Source organism: Gopherus flavomarginatus, chromosome 1 (assembly GCF_025201925.1).
Source record: "Gopherus flavomarginatus isolate rGopFla2 chromosome 1, rGopFla2.mat.asm, whole genome shotgun sequence".
NCBI lineage: Eukaryota > Metazoa > Chordata > Testudines > Testudinidae > Gopherus > Gopherus flavomarginatus.
The window spans coordinates 341,681,473-341,706,454 of record NC_066617.1 but is presented as its reverse complement, the minus strand read 5'-3'; the positions used below and the strand labels follow the sequence as shown (position 1 = coordinate 341,706,454).

At 41.8% G+C, this 24,982-nt stretch overlaps 1 protein-coding gene across 5 annotated transcripts in view; it reads left to right on the top strand.

Annotated features, from left to right (window-relative positions):
* The window catches only part of CNTN5 (contactin 5), a 1,071,723-nt gene that overhangs the window by 934,808 nt on the left and 111,933 nt on the right, over positions 1-24,982 (top strand). For all 5 annotated transcript variants that reach the window (XM_050940444.1, XM_050940408.1, XM_050940418.1 and 2 more), the window contains one exon: positions 24,332-24,459. In XM_050940444.1, coding sequence (XP_050796401.1) covers positions 24,332-24,459 — 128 coding nt within the window. The remainder of the gene's footprint in view (positions 1-24,331; positions 24,460-24,982) is intronic.

The window sequence follows — 24,982 nt, the reverse complement described above, 5'->3', positions numbered from 1 at the left end:
TTTATTTATAAGGAATGTGCAAAGTCCCATATCTCTGAATGCAGAAGGAACCAAGAACAAAAGGCAGCAGTTTCTTAGCCTATCAGCCTTCTCCCTCCCCCACCTCTTTAAATCAACACCAGAGCCAAAATCTCTCTCTCTCTAGCTTTTTTCCAGGATCAATCTGTGCTTACAGGTGCCTGCATCCTGCTTGGGTTTTCTTGCTTCTTTTTCCTCTGCCTGTCTCTCTTTTCTTGTCTGTGACCTCAATATCTGTGTGGTCTCTCACACTGCCACACAGACCTACCAAAAAGTCTTTAGTGGGTTCAACATACATTTTGTCTTAGATGGGGCTTTTGTTTAGAGTTATGTTAATTAAAGGGTGACACCATTGTGCAAAGGCATTTTTTATCGCCAGGCATTCCTTGTCAAATGTTTCATAGTTTAGCTCTGCAGAGGTGAGCTTCCTAGGTGTTGTAGTAAAAGTGAAGTTTCAATAAGTTAAATGCATGCTGGGACTCAGGAAACCAATGGAATTGGACATTTTTCTGGAGGAGTGTCATTAGGGGCTTGATTTGCTTTGAAAAATTCAGTATAAATCATCAATAGAAGTTGGCAAACCCCAGGAAGTGTTGCAGGTCACATATTGTGTGGGGAGTCAGCAAATCTTGGACAGCTTGAATCTAGGTAAACTACTGTGTACAGTGAAACTTTGATGGAAAACAGATTTCCTGTGCTTGCTGCCAAATGAGTGGGTGCAAAAGGCTAGCCAGGAGATACTCCATATCAGGGGAAGTGTGGAGAATGAATCATACCAAATTGGAACACTTCTTGGTGCCCATGAATCGTGGCCTCCAATGGAAATGTCTCCTCTGTTACTGGACCAGAAGACAAAGAGGAACTGTCAGTACGCTCTACCAGGTCAGGAGTAGCCTTGCATTGCAGGGGAATCTGCAGGATCTGAGCAGTATCGACATGGCTTGCAGGAAGACCTCCCAGCTCAAAAGTACTGAGCTGTCACACTCCAAAGAAGGAGGAGAACCAGTCTAATGCTTCCCCAGACAGCAGGCTGATGACCAGGCTCATCTTTGCATGATAAGGTCTGAGGATGCATCATGAACAGGAGGCAGCACTGGAGATTGCCATAAAATCATTCTGGCAACAGTACTGGGGAACAGGATTGCATGAGCCATGTCTGGAGTGTGGCATTTGCAGCATGCAACTGCATCCAACTTGTCCTACTGGATTACCCAGGCCTGCAGGGCTTGGTTGTCCACCTGCAGGCTGTCGGCCTACCCAAATGTGTCCGGTGCTCCAAAGGGTTAGGCAGGTACATTCCTGTACACTCCTGTGGCCTAAGTGGTCCTCCCAGCTCAAAAGTACTGAGCTGTCACACTCCAAAGAAGGAGGAGAACCAGTCTAATGCTTCCCCGGACAGCAGGCTGATGACCAGGCTCATCTTTGCATGATAAGGTCTGAGGATGCATCATGAACAGGAGGCAGCACTGGAGATTGCCATAAAATCATTCTGGCAACAGTACTGGGGAACAGGATTGCATGAGCCATGTCTGGAGTGTGGCATTTGCAGCATGCAACTGCATCCAACTTGTCCTACTGGATTACCCAGGCCTGCAGGGCTTGGTTGTCCACCTGCAGGCTGTCGGCCTACCCAAATGTGTCCGGTGCTCCAAAGGGTTAGGCAGGTACATTCCTGTACACTCCTGTGGCCTAAGTGGTCCATGCAAACTGTCACAGCTGGGATGTGGGCAGCCATACCTAGTGGTCAGAGCTGGGTCCACAGTCAGGGGACAGGAGTCAAGAGTCAGCCAGGTTAGGATACCAGGAGATCAGAAGCAGGAGAGAAACTTGAGAGCAGAACCACAAACCGGTAACCAGTACTGGGCCAGATCGGGATACCAGGCGGTCAGAGGCAGAAGACAAACCAGTGATCAGAACTACGAGTTGGACACCACGAGACAAGCTGGGTTGGGATGCCAGGAAGTCAAGCCAGGGGAGCAGGATGGATTCCATTTGCATGGACAACTTCCTGTTCCTATGCTGGGTTTATATAGAAGCTGTGAATGAATCAGGGCCCTCAGCATTCTGCCAGTGTCCAGGACTGGAGTCCTCTCTCGGGGTTCAGTTTCTGTTCTCGCAACTGTTAACCAGTCACTGGGTGGCAGAATGGAGCTTACTACAAATCCTATAGACCACTGTTTGAGACCCACGGTCACTGACAAGATGTTGATAACTTATAGAGGGTTTGGAGAAAATCTGCAAGAATGATTAAAGGATTAGAAGTATGCCTTGTATTGACAGACTCAAGGGGCTCAATCTATTTTGCTTCACAAAGAGAAGGTTAAGGAGTGATTTGATTACAGTCTATAAGTACCTACACAATAAAAAATATTTACTAATGGGCTCTTCAGCCTAGCAGAATAAGATATAATGATCAAATGGCTGGAAGTTGAAGCTACACAAACTGAGACTGAAAATAAGGCATAATTTTTTAAGTTTGAGACTAATTAACATTTGGAACAATTTATCAAGGATCACAGTGGATTCTCTGTCATTGACAATTTTTAAATCAAGATTGGATTTTTGTTTTGAAAATATATGCTCTGGGAATTATTTTGGGGAAGTTCTCTGGCCTGTGTTATACAGAAAGTCAGACTAGATTATCACAGTGGTCTCTTCTGTCCTTGGAATCTGTGCATCTATGAATGAAAAGACAGAAGCAGTCACTAGAACCTTTTTTTTAACTCTGAAAATTCTACATCACACTCTGCTGATCAAAGAAATGGTTTCACTTTCTCAGCCAACCTATGCAGTGGTTTTGCAATATTAGCAAACCCACAAATGAACCTTTTGTAGTAGAAGCAGAGCCCGATTCCCTCCTCACTAATTGTGTGTCCAAAGTAGATTACCTCTTTTTAGAACAACACACATTTCTTTGTTTTCGGTTTCAAAGTGCCCACCATCAGCTTGTCACAGACCATTTGTTTTAATTCCTGCTCAAATGTTTCAGCATGTACTTTGATATCATCTAGGGGTAACAAACAGGCTGAAAGGGGCATGCCAAGTAATGCTCTCTCCATTAGCCTCATAAATGTGGCTGGTGCATTGTGCAAGTCAAAAGCTGTTGCTTTAAATTGCCACAAGTTGTGTCCTGCCGTGAAAGCAGATTTTTCCTTGTCTTTTGGATCCACTTCCACTTGCCAATACCCACTGTTAAGATCCAGCAGTAAGAAAAGATTCAAGTTCTGTGGCAATTTCCATAGTCTCTCAGAGTTTCTTTGGTCTCCTTTCACTGATCTTGATCTGCAAGTCCAGCTGAGTATCTGTAAATTGATCCATGGCCAAACTATCCTGGAAAGCCTCAGTGGTATCTGGAAACCCAGGAACAAAAGTGTCCACAGTTCATGTGGGATTTCTTCTTTCCCCCTCCTTCTAGCTCTTAGGTGTGCCCTGGCCAGTTCAAACTGATGCTTCTAACTGCATGTCAAGGGCTTGTACCAGGTTTGGATAATTCCATCCCTTTTCTAAGGATAATATCTGCAGCATTATCAGAGCTGGACCACCCAAGTTGGCTGCTAGTAACCTCCGTTTCTGAACCTCCTCCCAGCCATTCATTTGAACCATAATGTTGAATTGAGCCAAATAACTAGTTTTTCCCTCAAGTAGGTTTTTGTTTCAGGGACTTCTTTATTTCCTGTGCAGAAGTACAGTGGACTTGTTTTAATCTTGCACTCAGGCTATTTCAGAGGATCTTGGCCAGGGGATCCATATGATCTTCACAAGCATCTGCCCCATTTTTATATATGTGATTTACATATTCTATATATACTTAATTTCTTTATAATGTAACTCATGATCAACTTGTATGTACTTATCTCAGACCATATACAATAAATCATGCATCAAGATGAGATTATATCAGTCTACCAGTATATACTATGAAAAATCTGTTAGCAACATCTGACTCACTTTCTCTATCTCTCTCTCAAACACCTTTTACCCAAAAGGTCACAAAGCTCTTTACAAATAATAGAGTACAGAAACATAGACTACTGCACAAATATTTTTATACAGAAACGCCACTAAAACGCAGCCACCACAAAGTACATAACAACAGCACTACGCAATAGTATTAGGACAGGAAATGAAGTGGCAAAGTTCAAATTGCAAAGGCAGATTATAATTACAAACATTTGAATCTGACTAAAACACCACAGGTTAATCTTGTGAATAGTGCTATAGAATAGAAATTATCACAAGGAATTAGGATCTCTGTCATTTGAAAGAAAGATGGTTTACAGGGTCAAAGTCTAATAGAAATATGAATGCAAGAATTCTGCAGAGAAAGAGCTAATTAAGTATTACCATTACGTTCATTCACCTCCTCCTCCCCCCCCCCCGATCTTGGTGATAAGATGAGATTACAATGTAGTGCCTTCTTATTTTTTAAATAATCCTAAGGGATGGAGCTTGAAAAAATAGCATTTGCTTTATTACTAGGGCTGTCAAGTGATTAAAAACATTAATCATGATTAATTGTGCGATTAATCACTCTGTTAAACAATAATAGAATACAATTTATTTAAATATTTTGAATGTATTCTACTTTTTCAAATATATTGATTTCAGTTAACATAAGAACATAAGAATGGCCGTACCGGGTCAGACCAAAGGTCCATCTAGCCCAGTATCTGTCTACCGACAGTGGCCAATGCCAGGTGCCCCAGAGGGAGTGAACCTAACAGGCAATGATCAAGTGATCTCTCGCCTGCCATCCATCTCCATACTCTGAGGAACAGAGGCTAGGGACACCATTCTTTACCCATCCTGGCTAATAACCATTTATGGACTTAACCACCATGAATTTATCCAGTTCCCTTTTAAACATTGTTATAGTCCCAGCCTTCACAACCTCCTCAGGTAAGGAGTTCCACAAGTTGACTGTGCGCTGCGTGAAGAAGAACTTCCTTTTATTTGTTTTAAACCTGCTGCCTATTAATTTCATTTGGTGACTCCTAGTTCTTGTATTATGGGAATAAGTAAATAACTTTTCCTTATCCACTTTCTCAACATCACTTATGATTTTATATACCTCTATCATATCCCCCCTTAGTCTCCTCTTTTCCAAGCTGAAGAGTCCTAGCCTCTTTAATCTTTCCTTGTATGGGACCCTCTCCAAACCCCTAATCAGTTTAGTTGCCCTTTTCTGAACCTTTTCTAGTGCTAGAATGCCATTTTCTGATGTGCCAGATTCTTTTTTATGTGACTGTTTATCATCTGATCTGGCCCTTACATTATCCTCTTCCGTCCTCTGCTCCTGACTATAACCTGGAGATTCTCTGTCATCAGACTCTCCCCTCAGAGAAGTCTGTGTCTGATCCACATGCTCCTCTGCAGCACTCTCCCCATCTCCTAGTTTAAAAACTGCTCTGCAACCTTTTTAAATGTTTAGTGCCAGTAATCTGGTTCCACTTTGGTTTAGGTGGAGCCCATCTCTCCTGTATAGGCTCCCCTCATCCCAAAAGTTTCCCCAGTTCCTAAAGAACGTAAACCCCTCCTCTCTACACCATCGTCTCATCCACGCATTGAGACTCTGAAGCTCTGCCTGCCTACCTGGCCCTGCGCGTGGAACTGGGAGCATTTCTGAGAATGCCACCATAGAGGTCCTGGATTTCAGTCTCTCCCCTAGCAGCCTAAATTTGGCTTCCAGGGCATCTCTCCTACCCTTCCCTATGTCATTGGTACCTACATGTACCATGACCACCGGCTCCTCCCCAGCACTACACATAAGTCTGTCTAGATGCCTCGAGAGATCCGCAACCTTTGCACCAGGCAGGCAAGTCACCATACGGTTCTCCCGGTCATCACAAGCCCAGCTATCTATGTGTCTAATGATCGAATTTCCCATTACTAACACCCGCCTTTTCCTAGAAACTGGAGTTCCCTCCCCCAGAGAGGTAACCTCAGTGCAAGAGGCAACCCCAGAACCATCTGGAAGGAGGGTCCCAACTATGGGAAGGTTTCCCTCTGCTCCCATTGACTGCTCTGCTTCCCTGGGCCTTTCTTCCTCCTCAACAGCACAGGAGCTGTCTGAGCAGAGGTGAGACAATTCTACAGTGTCCCGGAAAGCCTCATCAACATACCTCTCTGCCTCTCTTAGCTCCTCCAGTTCCTCCACCCTGGCCTCCAAAGTCCGTACGTGGTCTCTGAGGGCCAGGAGCTCTTTGCACCGACTGCACACGTACGCCACCCGCCCACAGGGCAGGTAATCATACATGCTACACTTAGTGCAATAAACTGGATATCCCCTACTCTGCTGCTGGGCTTCTGCCTGCATTGTCTCCTAGTTAATGAAAGGGTGGTTTAAAGAAAGAGGTTTTGAAATGTGGTTTGATTTATAGGTTTTAAGGGGACTACAGGGGCACAGATAGAACCAACAAGGGACCCCCGCTCCCTTCCCACTCCCCTTCTCAACTCCCTTGCGAAACTCCCTGTTAGCAGCCCCTGTTCGCAAAGCTCCCTCTTCGCTTGTGCACGGCTTTATAAAGCCCTGGCCTGAGTGAATGACCCACCCACTGTTTAAGGCTCAGCCAATTATCAGAGGCTTTTGAGCTTTCAAACCTTCCTTTGAAGCTCACAGCCTCCAGCTGCCAGCCACAGCACACTGTCCTTCAAACAAACAAACAAACAAACACAAACAAACAAACACAAGCTCAGCACACAGCAAGTAACCCCCAAACAGAAACAAACACACACTACAGACAGTCACTTACCCCAGAGATGCTGTATTTGCTCCTCCTTCACTTGGAAAACTCCCTTGCGAAACTCCCTGTTAGCACACAGAAGTATACAGTTCTTACTTTATATTTATTTTTTATTACAAATATTTGCAATGTAAAAAAAAGAAACAAAAGAAATAGTATTTTTCAGTTCACCTCATACAAGTACTGTAGTGCAATCTCTATCATGAAAGTTGAACTTACAAATGTAGAATTATGTACAAAAAATAACTGCTTTCAAAAATAAAACAATGTAAAACTTTAGAGCTTACAAGTCCACTCAGTCCTACTTCTTGTTTAGCCAAAGGCTCAGGCAAACAAGTTTGTTTACATTTGCAGGAGATAATGCTACCTACTACTTCTTCACATTGTCGCCTGAAAATGATGCTTTGCCCACCATTCCGGAGGACATGCGTCCATGCTGTTGACTGGTTCTGCTTGATAATGATCCAAAGCAGTGCAAACTGACCCATGTTCATTTTCATAATCTGAGCTAGATGCCACAAAGAAAGTTGATTCTCTTTTTTGGTGGTTCGGGTTCTGTAGTTTCCACATTGGATCGTTGCTCTTTTAAGACTTCTGAAAACATGCTCTACACCAGGGGTGGGGAAACTGTGGCCCACTGGCTGGATACGGCCCACCAGCCATTTTAAGCTGGACCTCGAGCTTCCGCTGGGGAGCGGGATCTGGGGCTTGCCCTGCTCCGGCGCTCCAGCCAGGGAGGAGGGTTGGGGGCCGCTCCACACTGCTTCCAGAAGCAGTGACATGGCCCCGCACCATCTCCTACATCTCCGCTCTGCATGCTGCCCCTGCAGCTCCCACTGGCCAGAAACTGTGGACAATGGGAGCTGCAGGGGCGGTGCCTGTGGACAGGGCAGCGCACAGAGTTGTCTGGCCGCAGTTTCGCATAGGAGCCAGAGTAGGGTCATGGCCTACCCTGGAGCCTGCACCCCCAACCAGAGCCCTCACACCCCCACACCCCAACCCCAATTTTGTGAGCATTCATGGCCCACCATATAATTTCTATTCCCAGATGTTTGCTCACCCCTGCTCTACACTTTGTCCCTCTCAGATTTGGGAGGCACTTCAGATTCTTAAACCTTGGGTCGAGTGCTGTAGCTACTTTTAGAAATCTCACATTAGTACCTTCTTTGCATTTTGTCAAATCTTCAGGGAAAGGCCATGTATACACCAGAAAAGAAAACCAACAACATGTGCTCGGTCATCATCCAAGATTGCCGTAACATTAAATATATGGCAGAATGCAGGTAAAACAGAGCAGAGGACATACAATTCTCCCCCAAGGAGTTCAGTCACAAATTCAGTTAATGCGTTATTTTTTTTAACAAGCATCATAGGCATGGAAGCGTGTCCTCTGGAATGGTGGCCAAAGCATGAAGTGGCATACGAATGTTTAGCATAACTGGCAGATGAATACCTAGCAGTGCCATGGTGCCATGCAAACACCTGTTCTCATTTGCAGGTGACATTGTAAATGAGAAGCAGGCAGCATTATTTCCCGTAAATGTAAACAAACTTGTTTGTCTTAGTGATTGGCTGAACAATTAGTAGGACTGAGTGGACTTGTAGGCTCTGAAGTTTTACATTTTGTTTTTGAGTGCAGTTATGTAACAAAAAATCTAGATTTGTAAGTTGCAGTTTCATGCTAAAGAGATTGCACTATGGTACTTGTATGAGGTGAATTGAAAAATATTTCATTTGTTTATAATTTTTACAGTGCAAATATTTGTAATAAAAATAATATAAAATGAGCACTATATACTTTGTATTCTGTGTTGTAAATTGAAATCAAATATTTGAAAATGTAGAAAAACATCCAATAAACTTCACTTGGTATTCTATTGTTTAACAATTAAAACTGTGATTAATCATGATTAATTTTTTTAATCACGATTAATTTTTTTAATTGCGTGATTTAACTGTCATTGATTGACAGCTCTACTTCTTACCTTCAAGATTGGTTTTGTATTGTTGCTGTGGCCAGTGCAGGAGTAACCAGTTTGTCTTGTCTTCCCACTCATCAGACACACAAAAGTAAGAGCAACATCTTTGCTATAATACACAAAAATGCTTTCCACGCATGCCAAGTATCAAGAAATAGTAATACAATTTTCAAAGTGGGGTGCAGGTTCGGAAGAGGTGATTTGACTATTCTGTACAGTAAGGTAATAACCATAATTAATATTCTAGCATGGGACATAAAACCGTGCAGATTTCCATCTGACTGGACATTATGACAGTACTTACAGCAATAATGCTTTAGCCACATGATTGCTGTCTGAAGCATATGAAAACTTTCCAAGTAAACATTTAATTAACAGACAAATTTACAAGAATCTCATTTCATTGAAATTAAAACTTTTTATGCTTCAAGATAATATGGAAATAATTCTGCTGTTCACTTTGTATTGCTCAAGGTTAATGTTAGCACTTCAAACAATGTTTGTCCTTCAGATAGGCTAGACACCTTGGGCCAGATCCTCAACTTATGTAAATCAGCGTAGCTCCATTGAACTCAATGGAGCAATGCCAATTTACATGAACTGAGAATCTGCCCCTTTGTATACATGGCCTACCATCAGCGGCAGCTCCAGGAACCAGCGCTGCAAGTGCATGCCTGGGGCAGCAAACTGTGGGGGGCGCATTGCCGGTCCCTGCGAGTGTGGCAGTCAGGCAGCCTTCAGGGGCTTGCCTGCGGGAGGTCCGCCGGTCCCGCGGATTCGGCGGCAATTCGGCGGCGGGTACACCGAAGCTGCGGGACTGGCAGACCTCCCACAGGCAAGCCGCTGAATCCGCGGGACCAGGGACCTTCTGCAGGCAAGCTGCCGAAGGCTGCCTGACTGCTATGCTTGGGGTGGCAAAAAAACTAGAGCCACCCCTACATACCACTCATTAATTCTTCGTAATTATGCTCAGGAGGCATTTCCATTTTTTTAAACCCCTGTCAGCCCAAGGGTATTTTTGAGCATTCATGTTAATCTTCTAATTAGTAGCCAAAACCTGAAAATATCTCAAAATAACTTTTACAAAAATAGTGTCTTACAATCGCCATATTTTTAAGCTGCTGAGAAAAATTGCTAATTTCAGCTAATATTTAGTTATGGCCATTCACAAACATAAAGATATTTACAGTGGTGAAAAGGATCTGTTTGCAAAAACAAAAAATCTATAGATCTGTCTCTAGGTAGCAAAATATTCCTTTCATTGAAGCAATGCACCTAAAATATGAAGGCAGAGGTTTGTTACAGATTTTAACAGCAATAGGAAGCAGAGTACAATGTAACTACTATCTCTGATAGATACAACTAAGATGCCTATCACTTTAATATCCTACTTCGGCATCTTTACAGCTAGATTATCTTGAAAACAAAGGACTTTATACAACAGAAAAATACTCTTGCAGTGGATTGCACAATATACTGGAAAATCCTTATCCTTCCTTACCCCTTCTTCAGATCACCAATCCTAAAAAGAACTTGGAAGCAATCAAAGTAGACATCACTTCCAAGGAATTTTCATCAGGTTTTGCATACTACCCAGTTCATTCTGTGACAAGGTATTTGGGAGTGTTTAATTCTAGATAGGCAAGCAGAGATAAATTTTCAAAATGTAGTCTCTGATGTTTCTCACATGTCATATATGTACACAAATGATAATGTGCACAATTTAAAAGGTTGATTGTATCTATTTACTGGGAGGTAAGGTATTACCGGTGTGAGCATCTGTTCCAACAGATCATGATTCCGGAATGTATTTAAGCGTGTGTCCATCATTAAACATGTGAATCGCCCTATTGACTTTAATGGGATTACTCATGTTTTTAAAGTTACACACATACTGAGTTGGGGCCTTAGTGGAAAATACTGCTAAAACCTTTAACTCTTACCTACATGTAAAAAGTTTTATTTCCAAAAAAAAAAAAAAAAAAAAACCAGACAGACACCCTTTTCTACAATGTTTACCATAAAATGTCAACATTTTCCAAAAGTTCCCCAACAGCGGGACTGGAGAAAACACACTTTTCTTAAAATTTTAGGATTGGAAGGGACCTCAAGAGATCTTCTAGTCTAGTCCACTGCACTCAGTGTAGGACTAAGTATTATCTAGACAATGCCTAACAGGTGTTTGTCTAAACTGCTCTTAAAAATCTCCAATGATGGAGATTCGACAACCTCTATATGCAATGTATTCCAGTGTTTAACTACCATGACAGTTAGGAAGTTTTTCCTAATGTCCATCCTAAACCTCCCTTGCTGCAATTTAAGTCCATTGCTTCCTATCCTATCCTCAGAGGTTAACAAGAACAATTTTTCTCCCTCCTCCATTTAACAAGCTTTTATGTCTTTGAAATGGTTATCATGTCCCTCCTCAGTCCTCTCATCTCCAGACTAAATAAATCCAATTTTTCAATCTTCCCTCACAGGTCATGTTTTCTAGACCTTTAATCCTTTTTGATCATTTTTGTTGCTCTTCTCTGGAATTTCTCCAGTTTGTCCACATCTTTCCTGAAATGTGGTGCCCAGAACTATGCACAAGACTCCAGTTCAGGCCTAATCAGTGTGCAGTAGAATGGAAGAATTGCTTCTTGTATCTTGCTTACAACACTCCTGCCAATAAATCCCAGAATGATGTATGCTTATTTTGCAACAGTGTTACACTATTGTCCGGACCCAGAACTGATCCCTGATCCCCACTTGATATGCCCAGCTTGACGGCGAACCACTAATAACTACTCTCATGTGGATGGTGAACTAGTCAATCTCTGACATCTCCAAACAAAATCTAAGATCACAAGAATTGCCATCACTGTCCTTCAGTATGCACATGACTACATCATTCTCACATACACAGAGACCGACCTGCAAAGTACCCTAGATCTGTTTGCAGATGCCTGTCACAGCCTGGGTCTCTCTCTCAACATCAGGAAAACCAAAGTGCTTTATCAGTCCTCACCCTCACAAACTGCTCTTCGTAATCCACAAATCACCTTAAGTAGAGGGACCGTTTTGCATATCTTGGCAGCCACTTCTCCCAAGCGACCACTATTGACACATAATTGTGCCAGTACATCCTTTGAAAAACTAATCAAATGAGTCTTCAGTTATAGGGATCTGCAAACAGGCACCAAGATCTTGATTTATGAGGCATTGTCATCCCTACCCTTCTCTATGGGTGTGAGACGTAGGTAACCTACATACGACAGCTGAAGCAACTGGAATGGTTCCAACAGCGCTGTCTCAGGAGGATTCTCAGGATAAGCTGGGAAGACCGACTCACTAACATCAGCGTTCTCTCTGCAAAAAACATCAGCAGTATAAAGGTGCAGGTCATGAAACACCAACTCTGCTGGGCTGGTCACTTTGTATGTATGCCTGACACTCACCTCCTGAAGCAAGTACTCTTCTCACAAGGGAAGAGGGGCTTGCGGAGGGCAGCAGAAGCACTTCAAAGACATACTGAAAGTACACCATAAAAAGGGAGACATCAATCCAACAAACTGGAAGGATTCGGCGCAGAACAGAACACACTCCATAAACCAAGCCACAGATCACTTTGAGGAGAACAAACTTACTCACGAGACAGAGAGGCAACAAAGGTGGAAAGAAAGGGCACAACAATCCAGCCAACAACTATGTCTCCTCCAAGATTACACCTGCAGGGCACAAGTTGGGCTCCTCAGCCACTTAAAAACCCACATCAAGGGATAGCCGAAGTCCTCTCTGGGTACAGTTTTCCAACCAGTTATGCATCCACCTTATAGTAGTTCCATCTGGGTTGTATTTCCCTAGATTGTTTATGAGAAGATCATGTGAGACAGTATAAAAAGCTTTACTAAAGTTAAGCTATAACATATCTACCACTTGCCCCCTATCCATAAGGCTTGTTACCCTGTCAAATAAAGCTATTAGGTTGGTTTGACATGGTTTGTTCTTGACAAATCCATGCTGATTGTTACTTATCACCTTGTTATGTTCTCAGTGTTTGCTAATAGATTTTTTAATTATTTGCTCCATTATCTTTCTGAGTCCTGAAGTTAAACTGACTGGCCTGTAATTCTCTTCATTGTCCTTATTCCCCTTTTTAAAGATTAGTCCCATAGTTTTCTCTCTATAATTAGAATAGGAGCTAAGTGGTGTGGCATCTGTTGGGAAGTGTTGACATTTTAGTGTTAACCATTCTAAATTACATTTACAGAGGTGAACCCCATTTGTACCATCAAAGTCTGTTTTTTACTTGTTTTTAATGCACAGGTATTAGTGTGCAGCAAGCTGCAAAGACAAAAAAAGAAAATCCAAGTTGTGGCGCCTTTGAAAATTTGGCCCTGATTCAGTTTGTATGTATTCACTATAGCTGATAGTGCTTTAGAGTACATTAACACTGAGCCTTAGTATATTACTTTTAGTATTCCAGTGATCTGGGATGCTACACACAGAATTGCAGTAGTCCTCATAAATGTTTGAGAAAATGGTCTGAATAAAATCCTAGTAATTCTATGTTGTGTTTAGGGACCTAGCCACAGTCAGGTGTCTAATTAGATTAACAGTATTTAAATGACAGCATTCCATCAAAGGTGAGAATATAAAAAAAAACAAACAAAAAGTGGATCATATCCTGGTTAGTTAAGAGGTTTCTCTATAGCAATAATTCATTGTAGGCCATAGTCACATGATGGGAGGCTTTGTTCTGTTCCACCCACTTATATATCTTTTGCATAAGGCGGGAATCCTTTGTCCCTCTCTGGGTTCCCATGCCCTCCTTCTCAATGGAAAAGCACCAGGTTAAAGATGGATTCCAGTTCAGGTGACATGATCACTTGTCACCATAAGACTTCATTACCCACTTGCCAGCACACATGTATACAGGAAGACTAACAAGTAAAACAGAGCCATCTACAGTCAATTGTCCTGGTTGAGGAGCGCCATCAAGATTCCAGACTACCATAAATGGCCCACATTTTGCATAATTACAATAGGCCCTCAGAGCTATATTTCATATTTCTAGTTTCTGAAACAAGAGTGATACATTTATACAAATAGGATGACCACACTCAGTAGATTATAAGCTTTGTAATGATACTTTGCAAGAAACCTTTTGCATGAAACATATTCCAGTTATATTATATTCACACTCATTAGCATATTTTTTATAAAATCATATAGAGTGCAACGTCACAATGGGCTCTTCAATCTAGCAGAGAAAGGTATAATACAATGCAATAGCTGGAAGTTGAAGCTAGACAAATTGAGATTGGAAATAAGAGGTACATTTTTAGCAGCAAGAGTAATTAACAGTTGGAACCAGGGCTGGCCCACAACATTTTGGCACCAGAGGCGGGGAGCTCAAATGACGCCCCCATACACCGTAGCTTGGGCCAAAACTTTGAAAGGTCTCAATTCTGCCTTCTTTCTGTTCTACTCCTCTCATGGTTCTGCTCTCCTACCTTTCCCAATAAAGGAGAACTAACAACTTAAAATGCCTTATTAAAAAAATTTAAGTAACACTTAGCTTTCAAATGCCTGAACAGCAAATGTAATTTTTCTTGTCTGCAGTAAACACTGGCATTTGTATCTGTTTGAATAATCAAAGTGATGCTTTCCATGCCTTCTTGGTTGCAAAGATTTGAACTGCTTCCCGAAGGTCCACAGTCTGGGCTAGCTCATGCTCTAGTGAGATGGTTGCAAGGCCGACCAGCCAACAAAAGCATTTGGAAAGAGGGTGGTCATCTTCTTTGTGCACATATATTCCAGAACAGCCTTTGGAGTTGATCCTGCTGAAATGTATATTGAAAGGACTTTCAGTTCATCACCTAAATCACTCGCATCAATATCACGCATGTCATCATCTGTTAACACTGTCTCTAGTGCCCTGCATTGCTGGTGTAGGTCTTCTTCAGATATAGTGAGAAGTTTTGGATCCTACACCATCCCAAATACAGTAACTCCTCACTTAATGTTGTAGTTATGTTCCTGAAAAATGCAGCTTTAAGCAAAACGATGTTAAGCGAATCCAATTTCCCCATACAAATTAATGTAATGAGGGGGTTAGGTTCCAGGGAAAATTTTTTCACCAGACAAAAGACTACATATATATACACACACACACACACACTATATAAGTTTTAAACAAACAATTTAATACTGGTACACAGTGATGATAATTGTGAAGCTTGATTGAGGTGGAGGAGTCAGAGGGTGGGATATTTCCCTTACTGATAAATGATGAACTAGCAATTGGCTAAGCCCTCAAGGGTTAACTCTCTCACTTTACAAGGCAGCAGGAATAGAGGGAGATATGCGCATTCCCCGTTAAGTGCACTGCCTTGTTAATTAGATCAGTTTGCTGAGACCGCAGCTGCTGCAAGTTCCCCCTGTCCTGAGCCCTGGTGTATCCCCCCGCTATATGAAAGATGGGATAAGCCAGGTGCAGGAGCAGGGGAAAAGTGGATGCCCTGACATTAGCCCCCTTCTTCCTTCCCTCCCCCTCCCACAGCAAGCTGGAGTCTCAAGGAGCAGCTCCAAGGCAGAATGTAGGAGCAGCACATGGCAGTGAGGGGAGGGACATAGCTGAACTGCAGGCAGCTGCTGCACAGGGAACTTAGGGGAGTGGGGAGCTGATAGGCAGAGCTGATATGGGGGCTGCTGGTCCACCCTGGTTCCAAGCCTCCACCAGCTAACTGCAATGGGCTGTTCTTCCTACAAGCAGTAGACAAAACAGGTGGTTGCCGAACGACGTTAGACGGAAGCATTACACAACTTTAAACGCGCATGTTCCCTAAATGATCAGCAACGTAACAATGAAACAACGTTAATCGGAACGTTAATGAGCTGCATGAAACATTCTTCAACTGACTGTATTGCACAATCTAGCACCTGGTTAAAGAATTCAACTTTGAATTGTTGTTTAGAGTCTCTTATGGGATTATCCCATGCCTCGTAATCAAAATGTCTTCTTCGGTGACTTTTGTATTCTTGAATGGGTGGGAAAATAGCTTCAGTGTGAAGTTCCTTTGCCAATTTCTGTGCACTCTTCAGAACGTTTTGAAATCCCTCATCTGGTAGGTATGACTTTGCTTTGTCCAGTTGTTCTATTGCTCCAGATATATCAAGGTCAACACCTTGGAGTCTCTTGCTTACAACATTTATTTCAAACAGTATGTCACGCCACAACACTAAGCCACACAGAAATTTAAAGTGAGGTATGTTTCTGGTGATTCCATTTCCCTCTACTACTGTTCTCCCATGAACAGTTCCTGTCATAGCATTATCCTCCATAATGGCAACTACGGCATCATCTATCTTCCCAATCTGGTGTTTGATAGGCTTTATCGCCTCCATTCGACTTTCTCATCATGTGTCATTCAGTGGTTTCAGTGTCAGAGAGGATAGTCCCAGATGTTGCTTCAAAATTTGCCATCAATGAGTTGATGCAGAGAAAAATACTAGAAGTTGATGCTGCATCACTGACCACCAAGTTCAACGAATGAGAACTGCATGGGACAAAAAAAGCTCAAAGGTTTAACTCTCGGATCCTTGTCTGCACTCCTCTGTTCTTTCCTCTCATGTTGGCACCATTACCATAGCCCTGAACTCTCATGTCAGCTATCGCAATTCCCATATCTTCCAGGTTTTTAAGAAGCACATTTGTCATACCAGCTCCTGTAATATCATCAGTGTCAATAAATTCTAGAAAATGCTCTCTGACAGTCACCGTTGTGGGGACATTTTCACTAGGTTCTGTTGTTGTTACAAAATGCACCATTAAAGTCATTTGTTCTGTATGGCTGATGTCAGTCCAAGATAAAGGACTAATATCTTGCTGACTTCAGATCTGCCACAATCTTCTGTTTGACTTTTGTTGCCAGTAACTGTATGATCTCCTTTGGAATTGTTTTTCCAAGGCAATGGTGTGTGTACATTTCTTGGGTGGTGACTCTTCTTGGATGCTCCTGGAATACAGCATCAAACTCAGCCATCAACTGCACAATTTTAAAGACGTTTCCATTGTTTGGCTCATACAACTGATCTGAAGTGCCATGCAGTGCTAGGTTTTGGGTATCAAGCATTCTCACAATAACAATGAGCCTTTTCAGAATATTTTGCCAGTAAAGAGACTCTGATGCAATCTTCTCTTGATGCTGATCATCTCTGGTGGCCTTTAACCTTAATCTCATCTCAAGCTCTTTCCACCTATGGAATGCTCTCTGGTGATTTGCTGCCTTCTCATGGCATGCCAGATTTCTAGCCAGATTTTTCCAGTCCTTTGTTCCTGTAGAACCCAGTGTGGCTGGAACATTAGACTGGAAGAGTTTGCAACAAAAACACTATGCAACATTCTGGGGTTTTGAGTACATAAGGCATGGCCTTTCCACTTTGTCACCATTGGGGATTCCATGCTAGTAATGTGTTGGATGGAAATTTCTATTTTCATTGTCTTTGGGGAACATGATTTTTTTCACTTGCTGTGGCCCATTCAGTACAAGGAAGTCCCTCAGGCTACTTCTCAAGTGAGTCCACAGTCCTGGATCATCTAGACATACGGAACTAAACTCAGCAGCAGCTGTTTCTTGCGCCTCCACCACACTCTTCTCGGATCTACACTTTTCTTCAGGAATGTGCATGGTTACATCCATTTGAGATGGAGAGAGAGATGCTGTAGTAGCTACCAGGTCACCTAAACTCTGACTAACTGGAAGATCAGGTATCTCCTCACCACTGACATCCTCCCAGGGGCCGGAAGGCTCACCGGGAACATTTGTGTCTATGTATCTCAGGAGAGCTCCTTCCTGTTTAGATAGAAAAGCTTCCTTTTCTTGCTTTCTTTTTCTGAATGCTGCCCCAGAGGGGCGTTTTCTTCTTTCACTCATGACTGCTGTTCTGTGCCAGCTATAGTGGCTCTCAACACTCATTTGAAGGGGACAAATAAGCAGGCTGGTAGCAGGGCCTTAGTGAGGGAAGATATCAGCGTCTTAAGGGCCTAACTGGCTCCTGCTACTTCAGTTGACTGCCTGTTCTTCTCAAGTGGGTTCAGGGAAGTAGCAGGAAACAGGAAGCTCCCTGAGAAGCTGGTGTTAATCAGTCCAAGCTCTTGGGGATGCTAGAGACATACGTAAGAGGCTTTTTCCTCCTCTTTCCCAGCAGCTGCTGCTGCTTTCTGTTATTCCCTCTCCCCTTTTCTCCTGCCTGCCTGTTACTCTCTTGTGTCCTCCTTCCTCCAGCACCGCACTCCACCATCTCTGTGCATCTAGAGCAGAGAGAATACATATGCACCTGCAGCAGACACAATTTTCTGGTTGTGGATTCTTCATAACTGACACTTTTTAATCAAGACTGGATGTTTTTCTAAAACATCTGCTCTAGGAATTATTTTGGGGAAGTTCTATGGCCTGAGTTATACAGGAGGTCATAATGGACCCTTCTGATCTAGGAATCTATGATTCTCAGTTCCTATGAGATCTTTTATGAGAGAGAGAGAGAGAGAGAGAGAGAGAGAGAGAGAGAGAGAGAGAGAGAGAGAGAGAGAGAGCTTATAGACATTCAAGGAGAAGCAAAGGTTTCAACTATTTACAAATACTTGTCCTGATTCCTTGACATCAACATTAAAGGGTAGTGACAGGTTCCATATCCAGGCTAATGTGAAATGACACATTGCTCAGATCAGAACAATGTTAAAGGCCGGTGGGCTAAATTAGTCAATACTGCTTCTCAGCCAAGTTTGCATCTGAAAAGTTCCCATTTTTAACATGCACACAAACCAATTTCAGACTCCTGGTTGAGAGCTGAATGAGAAAAATAGGAGAAAGGAAATGTAACCATTTTAGTCACTTCTTTTTTCTCTTACCCAGTCACTATGTGTTTGCACTGTGTACAAAGCTTTTCTTTAGGCTCTTCCTTAACTAAATTCCATATTCATGCTTCCCTAATTGCTTTGATTGTTCTTCTAGGGAATATAAAAATCAAGTCCTACTTAACATGTAAAATCACACACCAAAAGAAATAAAGGGTATGAAGATGAAGATGCAACCTTCCATCCTTAAACGTCCCACCAATACATATTTTGCCTGATTTTTCTTATTCTATAATTACTACCAAGAATAGCAAGATAAAAGTACTCATCTAAATGTAAGTTTTGTAGCTTTACTTCTCCCTAATATAATCCAGTTAAAGGTCTATCTGTGTCTCCTCTAAACACAGGGCCCAATCCTGGAAGGTATTGAGCTCCTGCAGCTCCTATTGACGTCATTAGGTAGGAGCTGCAAGTGCTCAGCACCTCTCAGGGTTGCCCTTGCATTTTAAATGAGTTTCTAAACCAAAAAACTGTACAACCAAAAAATATGTGTCTTCCTCCTTGATAAAAGTCCACTGTCAGTTATACAACAGTATCAAAATAACAACTTTCTATTTCTATGATTCAAGTCCTTTAATAACAGTCTCCACAGGAAAGAGCTGGAGGTAATAAGATCAGACATTGCTATGAAGACTATCACCTGCTGTAGACTACATATTGCTCAGGGTTTATGAAAAAATTCACAACTTGAATGCCGTAGTTAGATTGACCTAACCACAGGTGTCAATATAGCTAGGATGACAAAAGAATTTTTCCATCAACCTAGCTACCATCTCTTGCAGAGGTGGATAAACAACATCCATGGAAAAAACCTTTCTGTCAATGTGGGAAATGTCTACGCTGCATTGGGTTAGGTATGTAGCTGCTGCTGTAGTGCAGACATACCATAATGGTGAAATCCTAAGCCACTGAAGTCAATATCAGAACACTCATGGACTTCAATAAGACCAGGATTTTGCCTTAATTCACCCCCAGCTCAGCAAAGTTAGAACTATATCTGAGATCTGTGTGGACACTGCAGGAAAAAACATGGTTAGTAGATGGTTTCCAGATATTGGTGAAAGAGCACTTTGCTAGTAAGGTTTCCCCATAGGCTTTAAACTTGCTGCAATGCAACAAAAGGTTAGAAAACCTGACCTATGAGCCCAGGTTAAAAAAAATGGGTATGTTTAGTCTTCAGGAAAGAAGACGTAGGGGGACCCCGAAAACAATCTTCAAATATGTTGAGGGTTATTATAAAGAGGATGGTGATCAATTGGTCTCCATGTCCTGTGAAGATAAAACAAGAAAAAATCTGCTTAATCTGCAGCAAGGGAGATTTAGGTTAGATACTAGAAAAACTTTCCTAGCTATTAGGATAGTTTAACTCTGTAAGAGGCTTCCAAGAGAGGTTGTGGAATCATTGCTATTGGAGGTTTTTAAGAACAGGTTGGACAAATACCTGTCAGAGTTACTCTCAGTGCAGGGGTCTGGACTAGATGACATCTCAACGTTCCTTCTAGCTTTACATTTCTGTGAATCTGTGATCCAACTCAGTAATCAAAATTTGTTGCCATTTCATGGGAATTCCATGTTAAATGAGTTTGGTGGTTATTCCATTTCCTACTGGACATGTGTACATGTCTCAGAAGCCACCAGCACTAACTGGCACCATCATTCGTAGTTTCAGTGGAAGAACTAAGCCTTTGGGTGATCACTGAAACTGCACTCCTAGCCTATGTCTACGCTGCTTTTTTGTTGTGCTAAATGACACAATTGTAGGGCATAGTGCGGAGTCGAAACAGACGTTTGTTGCTAGTTACATTTAGGAATTATTTTAGGAAAGGCCTGTGTTATGCAGGAGATCAGACCAGATAATTATAATGGTCCATTTTGGCTTTGGAATATATTAATATAAATCTATGAACCTTGCAGCCTAATGTTAAAAGGACTATCAAGAAGTATCTGCAGCCTTGGACAAATTTTGGTGTAGTGTATACACTGGAATTTCTGTTGCGTCAGATAACACATGTTAATTAATAATGTTATAAAAGGCATCTAAAAATTCAAGTATAGACATACCCTGGAGGTGGTCTCTCTAGAGCTAATACTAGCAGGTCAGGGTGGCAATGTCTGCACTAAAGCTATATATGTTGCACTACCACTGCCTATCCAGGTCTCTGGATACACGAATTATTTCAGTCTCTAATAGAGCTATCATTCTGCTATCTTAACTAAGCTCAAAAAAGGAAATTACGATTAACCCTGTCGTTTATTTTACCTTCCAGTTCCTTACCAGCTGATTTAGCAGCAGATTTGCTTGCAAACCCTTTGATTCCTCAAGTCATTCTTTTCCTTTTATATCACAAGAGCTGTGAGATCGCTAGAAATGTAGTCGGAATTGTGCATAAGATTCATTAAGTAATCTCCCTTAAAATCTAGCTCTCCTTGCCCAAAATTTCTTAAAGAAAAAACTTTCATTTTAAAACTTGGCTTGTATAAACTCTTATAATTTGTAAATGTTGCTGAAGTGGCTTTTCATGTATGTAGAGCTGACACTATACTGGTGAAAAACATCACCATTTTGCAGTCTTGTAATATTAGATACGCTAGTTTAACTGCATTGATTACAGAGCATCCTGAAAAGGAAAATAAAATGGGCTGCTCACTGCAAAGAAGAATGTGTCTTAAATCACTGTCAGTTCCTAAATTAGATTATTACTTTGAAGGTACATTCTATAACAAAGTTTCAGGTGTATTCACTTGTTAGATAACATTTTAAAGAAAATTCAGCTCGATTAAGAGAGATTTGTCTAATGTGATCATGATTTTGTTGTTCTCACAATGCCATATTTAAACAAATCCTATGTCTCTTATACAGTGATTTATTTGCCTAAAGAAAGACAGAAAATATTGTCACCATAGTGTCACCATGTGCAGTGGGTAATGTACAGAGCTGGCCTGACCTTTAATTGCCCCTTCTTTCTTCTTGAAACTATTAAGCTGCTATATTGCATTGCTGAGAGTGGTGACCAATTTTATATTTGAAATAAATGGTAGTACATTTTTCATTAAAATGAGACTCTGCTTTTCCTCCCCAATAAATCTTGTGGAATATACATAATAACAGGGCAGTATTTTTCATGATCATGGTAACGCAGCACATTTTTTTTTGCAGGTGGAACACTATATAACTGCCTTGATAATTTAGTTAGTACACATTACTGAGACAAATGCTTGAAGTAAATTGCTCCAAATTATAATTCAGCTTTCTCTCCAGGCTTGCCTTTCCTCAGATGGGGATTTCTCCCTTTACTGGCTGCATTGGAGGCAGGGTGAAACCTGTCAGTCAGGATAGGGCCATAGCTCCTTACACTCTTGATAGTCTTTTCCTTGTGGTGGCTCTGCTCAGCTAAGCAGTTAGAGGAGAGCAAATGGTCAATGTGTTCATTGTCTCTTTTGGCACTCTGCAACTGAGTCTTGGTTTTTATGCCTCCTGGGATTTGAAGACATGGGTTTCTGCTCATTTCACCCCCTTCCTATCAAATATGATGTTAATGTGACTGTCCCCCAGAAACAGTCTTCAGAGTTTATATCCTATTGAGATGAATGGACAAGAGGGAGTCACACCTCTCCCGCAGTTATTGTTTCAGCCTCTCTGCAGCAGATTCAGCACAGCATCACTTTGCACTTAGTTGGTATTTGAAAGGTTTTCCTCACAACCGTAAGGACTAATTTTTTTAAAATCAGGTTTAGATTCTGTAGATGCTGATAAACCTCATGGGACTTGGGGAGGCTGCTTCCCCCTACTTATACAGTCAAACCCCACCATAACGCGCACCACCATAACATGAAATCGCAAATAACGCGATCATAGGTTGGCTCCCCTTTAAGGCAAATACAACTTAGATAATGTTTTCACCCCTCTTAGCCATGAGGCCAAGAAGCAATGTACTGTACCAATGGTCCCCAACATCAGGGGAGAGAAGCTGCAGCCCCGCGCCTGCTGGGGACAGAGAACTCCGAGGCTGTGGGCACCCGTGCTCTCTGTCCCCAGCAGGTGCGGGGCCGCAGCTTCTCTCCTGCTTCTCCAGGGCTGCGGGTGCTGGTGCTTTCTGTCCCTGGTAGGCGCTGGGCCGCGGTTTCTTTCTGGCTTCAAGAGAAGTCCCTCGCCTGCCGGGGACAGAGAGCATGGTGCTTGCAGCCTCAGAGTTCTCTGTGCTCGGCAGGCGAGGGGCCCTGGCTCCTCTCCCCTTCTGGGCACTAGGCACTAGGGGCACTAGGCAGCGCACATCAATGCACCACGTTGGGGACCACTGACAAACTGACTGATTTGAAACCCCGCTATACCGCGACCCCACATTTAGTGTGATGGAAGTTTTTGGACCCCAAACATTGCATTATAACAGAGTTTCACTGTGATTGCTCCTTGAATGTCCACAGCATGGAGGATCAAGCAATGTAAGTTACGGTAGGCTGTCTCTGCCGTAATGTACTCTGCTGTTTGTGATGGAGGAACAATCTGATAAAGAACATCATCTAACTTCTGCCCTCTTCAAATAAGCAGAATCCCACAGAGCACTTGCAAACACATTGAAACTTTTGTAGGACTGGGAAATAGGAAGGAGTGTCCATTTCCCTTTCTCGTGCCACCTCTGGCTAGAATGCATGAATGCAGACTCTCCTTGCACGTAGGCAGAGAGGAGCACTAGAGGTTTATATAATAACAATCTACAGTGAGTGAAATTTTCACCTATGCAGAGGACCAGTGCAAGACTGATACACCAATTAATTCCCATTAATGCCCTCATAATAGGAATTAAGTGATATGTAGGTCTCGCACTGACCTCATATCACATGGGTGAATCTCGTCCAATAAGCTTTACTTAAAAAATAAAAAAGGTAATAAAACTTGAATAGGAGATCACAGAAGGAGAACGTAATTTTAAATTTTGGAATATTAAAAGTGGCAACAGTGTTTTATTTTCCACCTCTTTAAATCCAAATGTCTCTTTCTAGTACAGTTTTGACAAGGCTAAAATTTCAGCCATGCAACACAGAGGGTGTGGTTTTGCACGTTTCTCATTAATTCCCTGTGACTTCAATGAAGTTACTCACAGAGATTATAGAATCAAGCCCACACAATACTCTGGGGAATAAAGGGTAAACAGAAGCCACCAGAACTCATTTCTATCCCTGTCCTGCATCGTGTAGAGCAAGTGCTATAAATCATATTTTGGCCACATACAATTAATTTTATGTTCTTTCCCTGTCATTCTCTACTTTTTACCCGTCATAATTCTTAGATTTGGTTTTTAAGGTCACTGTTAGTTTCAGGTGGAATAGCTTGTGCTTAAAATTGAAATATCACTCGGCACTAATGTAGAAGCCAAAGTTTAAAGACAAAGTATCAAGGATCATATTTTTTTACAAAAATACAATTAAAATTCACCATCATTAAATGTCAAAGGAGAGCTAATCCACTGATTCCTCCCAGAGCCTATTTTGAGTTAAGGAGGCAGAGGAAATAAAATAGGTTTATTGCATCCTTTCCTGAGAGAGAGGAGGATTCAATGATCATCCTTGCACACAATGGCAGCAATGCTTAATCCTGTTTGTTAGTCCTAAAAGATAACACCATGGAATCTGCCTATGTTTGAGATAGCTGGTACATTCTATTACAGGATACAAACATTTTTTATAATTTTCAGGATAACTGTTCTTCCAGATGGGAGCCTACAAATCCTGAATGCTTCCAAATCTGACGAAGGAAGGTACTTATGCCAAGGAGAAAATGTGTTTGGTTCTGCAGAAACTGTAGCCTCAGTATTTGTTAAAGGTATGGAAAACCACACTGATTAGTTATTAATTATTATTTATTTTTTATTGATTATTTGTACAGTAATAACTCCAGGAGCCCCAGTTATGGACCAGAACCCCATTGTTCTAGGTGCTGCATAGACACAGAACAAAAAGACAGTACCTGCCCCCAGAGAGTTTACCAAAGATTATGCCAACAATTGCTTCCCCTCTGTTAATACATGCTCATAATGTTTTATGATATGTATGTGTCAGAAAAACTAGTACATAAATTAAATCCTTCCAAATTATTAAATTAATTCTGTATGTAAAAGAAAAGAGAGAAAAATAAGGAGGTATATATCTTTGGCTTTTAGACATGCTAGCTGCAAAAATAATTATCCTTTCTATATTCACACAGTGAATAAAGTATAGCAATAAAATCCTATTTTTAATGACAGAAATCCTGAAAAGAAATGGCTAGGTTAGAAACCCAGCAGATCATTACCTGTTTTCTAACTACTCAGTTACAACTAGTTTTCCAGCCACTGGGTTGATATTTA